Source organism: Scardinius erythrophthalmus (genome assembly GCF_964197995.2).
Source record: "Scardinius erythrophthalmus genome assembly, chromosome: 1".
Classification (NCBI taxonomy): Eukaryota; Metazoa; Chordata; class Actinopteri; order Cypriniformes; family Leuciscidae; genus Scardinius; species Scardinius erythrophthalmus.
This window is the reverse complement of record NC_138221.1, coordinates 25,788,616-25,797,324: the sequence shown is the minus strand read 5'-3', so window position 1 is coordinate 25,797,324 and position 8,709 is coordinate 25,788,616. Positions and strand designations below refer to the sequence as shown.

The window sequence follows — 8,709 nt, the reverse complement described above, 5'->3', positions numbered from 1 at the left end:
CTGGGAAGACTGAATCTGCAATAGGTAAGCAGCTTGGTGTGAAGAAATCAACTGTGGGAGCAATTATTAGAAAATGGAAGAATGACCTGGAGAGAGCTGGGACCAAAGTAACAAAGGCTACCCTCAGTAACACACTACACCGCCAGGGACTCAAATCCTGCAGTGCCAGACGTGTCCCCCTGCTTAAGCCAGTACATTTCCAGGCCCGTCTGAAGTTTGCTAGAGAGCATTTGGATGATCCAGAAGAGGACTGGGAGAATGACATATGGTCAGATGAAACCAAAAAAGAACTTTTTGGTAAAAACTCAACTCGTCGTGTTTGGAGGAGAAAGAACACCATACCTACTGTGAAGCATGGGGGTGGAAACATAATGCTTTGGGGCTGTTTTTCTGCAAAGGGACCAGGACGACTGACCCAGCCACGTTTCATCTTCAATGCCCTTGCTGATGGAAGGAGGTTTTCACTCAAAATCTTAAGATACAAAATCTCGATATATCGTGAGATTTTGAGTGAAAACCTCCTTCCATCAGCAAGGGCATTGAAGATGAAACGTGGCTGGGTCTTTCAGCATGACAATGATCCCAAACACACCACCTGGGCAACGAAGGAGTGGCTTCGTAAGAAGCATTTCAAGGTCCTGGAGTGGCCTAGCCAGTCTCCAGATCTCAACCCCATAGAAAATCTGTTGCCCAGCGACAGTCAAAACATCACTGCTCTAGAGGAGATCTGCATGGTGGAATGGGCCAAAATACCTGTAACAGTGTGTGAAAACCTTGTGAAGACTTACAGAAAATGTTTGACCTCTGTCATTGCCAACAAAGGGTATATAACAAAGTGTTGAGATGAACTTTTGTTATTGACCAAATACTTATTTTCCACCATAATTTGCAAATAAATTCTTTAAAAATCAGACAATGTGATTTTCATTTTTTTTTTCTCATTTTGTCTCTCATAGTTGAGGTATACCTATGATGAAAATTACAGGCCTCTCTCATCTTTTTAATTGGGAGAACTTGCACAATTGATGGCTGACTAAATACTTTTTTGCCCCACTATAACTCAAGTCCCCCACACGCAGGTCCTTGATCCGTGATCCAGGGAGGGACTTTAGCAAGGAGCATTAGATCTGGGAACCAGGTCCGGTTGGGTTAGTAAGGCGCAACTAGCAAGACCTGCTAGTCATTTTCCCTGACCTTGCACAGTGTCTGTACAAGTAGGCTCACTGGGGGAAACAAATACTTGCGTAGGTCCTGTTGCCAGATGTGTGTCAGCGCAACTGGGAGTGGGACGTGTTCGGAGAGGCAAACAAGTCTACCTGTGTGACCCCGAAACATTTCCAATTCAGCTTGACTGTCTGGTGGTGGATTTTCCATTCTTCAAGGAGTGTGGGCTGTCATGAGAGCTCATCGGCTGCACGAATGATTTCGCCCTGAATGTGAATGGTTCAGATGTGACATGCAACAAAGCGTAGACCACCCTGATGGTTGATGATCCAGACCAGTATAGGCTGGCCCTGTAGCAGTGATCTGAAGTGGTGCAGGATGAGCCGTACTGCTAGCAACTTGACGCAAATGATGTCCCACTGCATTCAAGGTCCTGTCCAGGAGCCCAAGGGAGCATGCCTGTTGCACATGACACCCCAGCTGGAACATGCTTCTACTGCTCATAGAAAAGCAGTCTCATATGAAGCAACCCAAGTGGTGTGACTACAGCTGCAGATGCCATATACCCCAGGAGCCTCTGAAATAGTTTCAGTGGAACCACTGTCCTGCCTCTGAACGAGATCAGGCAGTTCAGAACCGACTGAGCGTGTTCGTCTGTGAGACGCGCTGCATAGTTGACCTAATTCAACTACATACCAAGAAAAGAGATGCTCTGTATGGGAGAGAGTTTGCTCTTTTCCCAGTTGACTCAAAGCCCAAGTGGCTTAGGTGCCTGATCACCAAGTTCCACACAACTGCACTCATGAGTGGGCCAGGATGAGCCAGTCGTCAAGGTAGCTGAGGATGCGAACACTTGTTCCCTCAGAGGGGCAAGGGACGCCTCCGCGATTTTCGTGAAGATGTGGGATAACAGTGACAACCCGAAGGGTGTTACTGATGTGCTCACCCCTCGAACACAAAGTGTAGAAATGGTTTCTGTCGAGGACTGAGATCAATTGAGACATAAAAGTATGTGTCCTTCAGGTTGATCACTGCAAACCAATTTTGGGGTCAAATGTATCTGAAAATGCACTTCTGCATTAACATCTTGAATGGGAGCTTGTGCAGGGCCTGATTCAGGACATGCAGGTCCAAGATTGATTGTAACCCACCGCTTTTCTTGGGTACAATAAAGTAGGGGCTGTAAAACCCCACCTTCATTTCACCTGGAGGGGACCCGCTGTATCGCATCTTTTGCCAGTAGGACTGCAATCTCTGCACGCAGGACAGGAACATCACTGAGGTGAACCAGATGCCGCTGAACCTGGGGGGATGCCTGATGACCTAAATCTCATAGCCAAGTCTGACAGTCCGAATTAACCAGCGAGACAGGCAGGGAAGCGAGTCTCGACTGCAGCATCAAAAGGGTCATCTTCCTGTAGTGGGTGCATGACACGAAAGCCAGCCCAATGTGATTTCGGCCCAGATGAGGCAGCAATTGTGACTGTCAGGTGGAGACCGAAAACGACAGCATCCAGAAACACAAGGGTGGAATGACATCTTTAAAAAGACGCAAAATCACACACATGCTTGCTCTTTTAGGGAAAGCTCTTTTAGTGCTGAAGTGCACAAGGAGATGGTCGCTGCACAGCGTGCAAGACTCAGTCAAAGCCTGCAGGGTGCTGGAATGCTCTTTTGTTGAAACAGAAACTCTCAGGCAAGATCCCAGTTCGTCAGTCGTTCTAATGTAACGTTGAACGTGACTCACTGATAGGGAACTTCTGTTCTGTTATATGCATTTCGTTAGTCATGTGAATTGGTATGTTTTGTCAGGCAGCAAAGAAATATAGAGCTAAATATAGATGTTTCCTAATGATATCTCCCAAAGGTAACATGTACAGGGTGAAAAGCAACTCTCCTAGTACTGAGCCTTGTGGTACTCCATACTGTACTTGTGATCTATATGACACCTTCATTTACTGCTACAAATTGATAATCAGATAAGTATGATTTAACCTTACTATGTAATTCCACTAATGTCAACATTATTTTTGAGTCTATTCAAAAGAACCTTTTTTTACACTATAAAGAACCTTTTGCACAATAGGAAGTTTCTTCATGGAACCCTACAGTTGGATGAAGAAGCATTTAAGAACACTTTTTTTAAAGAGTTTAACACTAGAGCTCTATGTCTGTGTGAGCTGCCATTAAGAGCAGATTGCAATGTGTGGTCTATAACAGCGCTCTGCACAGACGGCAGTTAAGGCCAGTGAGAGGATCTTCATTGAGCTCATCCGCTCCATCGAGAAACGTCACACTGAGGTGAAGCAGCTGATCAGAGAACAGGAACGAGTTGCAGTGAACCAAGCTGAAGAACGACTGGCACGACTGGAGCTGGAGCTCGATGATCTGAGGTGGAAAGAGACTGAACTGAAAAAGTTTTTGAACACAGATGATCATATTCATTTCCTTCAGGTAACATATATCTTCTTTAACACAGGACTGAAGACTTCAACAGGCCTCTCTAATTGCACAGAATTTTTGTTTTTGTCTTTGTGTCTATAGAGTTGCCCGTCTGTCTCTCTCTCTGGATCTACTGATGACTACACTGTCAGTTCTCGGCCCAATTTTGATGAAGTAGTGAAATCTGTCTCTCAACTCAGAGACAAACTGCAGCAGTTCTGCACAGACGAGATAGAAAGGTTATCTAAAACAGGTAAATACTGATTTACTCAGAAAAGAGTTGAGCACTGTAGTAGTAGTTTAATTCTCATCATAGGAATTAAAGGAGTGGCACTAATGCACAGATGTTCTTTGGTGTTCATAGTGAAAACCGTCCAGATCATTGTCCCGAGTCATCAGTTTAAGACTAGGAAGGAGTTTCTACAATGTGAGTTACAATGAAAACACACGCAAACACTGGAGATCACTGGGATATTCTAGCATATTCTGTGCTAATTAAACATGATGATCTAAACAGGGGTTCGTTCCAATACCAGATAAGTTCATTGGAGTGAGATGTAAACTTGGATTTTTGTTTTTAGAAACGTTATGGGCATAGAGACGTGCCCTTCAGAATGGAACGCAGTTACATTAGTAAGAAAGTGATTTCTGAGAAAAACTGTTGAAAGTGAATCAGACCGAGGACTAAAACATACTTGTAGCCAATCAGCAGTAAGGGGCGTGTCCACTCATGATGGGGGAGGTGCCTGTGTTGCATAGCATGATGTGAATTTAGGGGCGAAGTTATTTACACAGGGACGTGATCCTTTTGAGTGGGGGCATTTTGGTGATTTCAAATAACAGTGTTTCTCAGTTATTGTTTACTGCACATTTACTGTTTATTTTGGTGCTTTCAAATTTCAAATATCAACAGTGTTTCTCAGAAATCGCTTTCTGCACCTGTTGCAGAAACGTCATGTGTCGCTATACAGACCTCTATTTTAAGAAGTGCATGCTGGTTAGAAATTTTGTCAGACTAAATTCTTTTGTGTGTCCCGTTACCGAGTTCTGATTTATCTTTTGAATGAAATGTGAAAACGATCACAGAGCAGGATTCAAATCTTGAATTTCAGTGAATACAACTTCACACTGTTTCTTGCAAAAAGATACCATAAAGCTTCAGAAGACTTGAAATGCAGAAAGCGCTTGACCATGCTTCAGTTTTAGTGCCTTAGGAGTGAGAAGGGTTGATACCTTTTTTTGCGCATAATATTTAGCATAGATTTGTACAGTTAAACAAGATGAAAAACATTGAAATCATTGACTACGTTTACATGCAGCCAATAACCCGTTCAAAACCGGAATATTAGCAATAACCCGGTCGCGCACGGCCATGTAAACACCGGCAAAACCCCGGATATGCTCATATCCCGGTTTTTAAAAACCTGGATATGATCCCTGGGGTACCCCTTTTCTAACCCGAATATTTGGTCATGTAAACGCGTATCGGCATATCCCCATCAAAAGGAACATTGATTTGTGTTCTGCGCATGTTCTATTCGCAAGGAATCTTGGTCTTTTGAGGAGAGACGGCACATACAAAAACCCGCGTGCAGTATACCGGAAGTAAACAAGAACGCATTCAATGCATGCGCAGTAGTTTGGTCGGGACAGTACAATCGATAATATTTTTTATATTTATAGTTTATATTTGCATTTATGTCAAAACCTAGACACTTTCAAATATCAAAATGACATGTATTAATAAGTATTCGTGTCAAAATGACATATAAACATATTTTCCTATTCTATTTTGCCTGGAAACGCTTTCAACAGGCTTGCATGAAAAATAGGCATTGGTTCTATTTCTAGCATGCACACGTTTTCCGTTTTTTTTCAAATTCGGCGTCCATGTTATTTCCATCTCTTTCGCGGTTTTAACCTAATGAACGCGCGCCCTTTTGACCGTGCGGTCACAAAAAATGGGAGGCATGCAAGGATCCTCTGCGCGCACCCCCGATGACAAGTTTTACGTCATGCGGACCCTCGCGCCCTCGCGGTCGCGGAAAGTATAAGGGGCCGATCACACCTGACGCGTTTTTTGCAGTGAGAGGCGCCTATTTTCAATTGGTTTCCTATGGCAGCGAGCGTTCTGTGCGCTGTTTATGCGCCTGCTGCGCCTCGCGTTTTACCGCCCGCTGCGCCTTGCGTTTTTGAAGTTGAAAAAAAGCAACTCCGAGCGGAAAAACCGCCCGACGTCATCACGTTTTTTTCCACTGTCCAATCGAATGAAGTGAGAGGCGGGCCTTCCGTTTAAGTGATGAAAGCTACAGTTGCTTGAATGCCAGGAAAGTGCGATGATAGAGGATAAACTTGTGGTGCTCTCGCGGGTTACTAGGAGCTTAACGACTTCACGAACCGTAACTACCACAATGTTAACGGAAAGTAAATATAGGTAATAAAAGTCTGATTTGACGTTTACTTGACTGACAGGACAGCTGTTTCATTGGTTGCCTAGCAACATAAAAAACGCAGCGCACTGCTCGTTCTGTGTAATGTAAAGTACTGTGCACCTCGCGTTTTCGAACCTGAAAAACGCGTCAGGTGTGATCGGCCCCTAACAGAGGCTTTAAGATTGTCCGTACGTCCAGATGCTAACCGTGCGTCACCGTTTACATCGGGATATTGCCAATTGATTACAAATTCCATGTATATAGGAGTAACTCTCTCTGCTCATGCATGTAAACGGGTTATTCCGAATGTTTCAGAAATCCAAATAGTGACCTTAACCCGACCATAACCCGAATTTTAACAGCTTGTAAACGTGGTCACTGTTTTTGTTTTTTATCTGATTAATCAATTTATCAAAATAGTTGTTAGTTGCAGCCCTAAATGAAGTTCTCCTTAAAGGTCCCATTCCATGGATTATTTTTATTATTTTATAATGTTTTCAGGGGTGCCCTTATAATGTTAGTATGTTTTTTAGATCAAAAATTGTTATAATTTAGAAATAAAAGGCATATTTCCTAGCCTGATTTCATTCCCTGGTTTGAACACTCTGTTTGAAGGGGCGTGTCTGCTGTGAGACTTCAGTGTAAACGCCCTCTGCTGTGATTGGCTGACATGCTTGCATATGAAATATCTGGCATTACATGTGGAACTATCTGGAAAACTTTTACTATTACAGCTATTATACGTTTTTACTATTACAGCTATCTGGATTAACAAATCGTGAGAAGTTTTTTAAGTATTTAGATCTATTTCAATCACATAAAAGGTTGCAGTGATGATGAGCATATAAATTGTCTCTGGCATTGAGCAGATGACAGTCTGTTGATCGTGTGAAAAAAAGATCTTATCATTGCAACGCAGTTTCTGCACTCACACTAATGATTTCACCAATGCAAACATGAGGTATATAAATACAGTAAGAGCTTCGTTGTGCAGTGTAACAGCGTCATTGATTTCATAACGAGTTTTGGCAAGTGTCCATATAAACTCACGCTGTGTGATTGACAGCTTGGGCGATCGCTTTCTGTATATTAATCACAGCTTAAGTAAGATTATTTTCATCCTACTAAGAAAAACGATGTGAAGAGTGATCGCTACTTCCATATTAAATTACTACTTACCGCTTGCTGGAATATAGTTGAAATTGCCCCCTTCGTCAGTATGAAACGCTGAGAGAATCCTGCTTGATATTATCCCAGGTTACAAAAACAGTCCGTGGTGAAATAGACAGAGCACACTAACAACTTCGAATTAAACTTTTGCGGTATCCGATTATAGATAAACATCAACCACGTCTGTTGACATTTCGCCATCAATATGCCTGTGTTCCTGTGGGCGGAGGTTACGGTTTTAGTGACATCATTAATGAAGGAAGTAGAGGGGTGTAGTCCAATCTAGACGTTTTTTTGTAGTCAACTTCTGTTAAATAAAATATCTCGCTTGGCATTGAACTTTGAGCTTTATAATTTTACAGATATTGTTTATACTCTAACAACAACATTACACACTAACTAAAATTTGAAACATGGGATCACGTAGAACGGGACCTTTAAAGTGAACTGAGGTTTTATTCATCATTGTACAAGTCAGAGAGACACATCAAATTATAATTATTATGAAATGATGATACTAATGCAGAACCTCAATAATATGTTTAAATATAATATGATGTCAAATTAATGATTATGTGTTTATCTCCATCAGATTCCCGTCTCTTGACTCTGGATCTGAACACAGTGAATAATGGTCTCCGTCTGTTGGAGGGAAACACAGTGATCACTTTCTCTGACATAAATCAGCGTTATCCTAATCATCCAGACAGATTTGATTGTTGGACCGAGGCGTTGTGTGTGGAGAGTCTGACTGGACGCTGTTACTGGGAGGTGGAGTGGGCTGGTGAAGGGAGATTAGGAGTGGATATAGGAGTGACATATAAGAGCATCAGCAGGAAGGGAGGTGGTCCTGAAAGTGCAGCTGGACGAAACAATCAGTCCTGGAGTTTGTTCTGCTCTCCAGACTACTGTTCATTCTGGCACAATAACATTGAGACTGTTCTTCCTGTAGTGTCCAGTAATAGAATAGGAGTGTATGTGGATCACGGCGCAGGGATTTTGTACTTCTACAGCGTCTCAGACACAATGAGTCTCATCCACAGAGTCCGGGCCACATTCACTCAGCCGCTATACGCCGTGTTTGGATTTGATAGACAGACAGCGTTGAAACTGTCTAACCGATTAAATAATTCAGACATTCTACAGATTCTTAATCCAGATCTTCTAGGGGCTTTGTTATTTCGTCAAATGATGATGTCATGAGGCGTATTTGCTAGTCAGAAATACCACTACTGAACAAGCTAGTGTGCTAGTATTTTCAAAGGCTTTTCAGATCTGAAGTAGCCTCTGTATATCAAAAGCGTTGTATTTTCCTGGATGTTCATAAAACACAAGTCTGTCATTTCTCTTTTACTGATTCAGTTGTTTGTTTAAAATAAATGGTTTCGTTTATGCATTACTGGAACATTGTATGTATATTTTTCTCTTACCTCAGTTCTAATCATCTTCTGTACTAATAACAATCATTAAACAATGTATTTGTATCCACACACCTTCAGTT

At 42.3% G+C, this 8,709-nt stretch overlaps 1 protein-coding gene across 1 annotated transcript; it reads left to right on the top strand.

The window, feature by feature from the left end:
* Positions 1-545: 545 nt before the first annotated feature.
* On the top strand, positions 546-8,411 carry LOC308695501 (tripartite motif-containing protein 16-like protein; the record flags this gene model as incomplete). Its single annotated transcript, XM_081373662.1, has 5 exons — positions 546-755; positions 3,385-3,618; positions 3,709-3,859; positions 3,971-4,033; positions 7,801-8,411. The coding sequence occupies 5 exons, from the start codon at positions 546-548 to the stop codon at positions 8,409-8,411; spliced, it is 1,269 nt and encodes a 422-aa protein (XP_081229788.1).
* Positions 8,412-8,709: the final 298 nt, after the last annotated feature.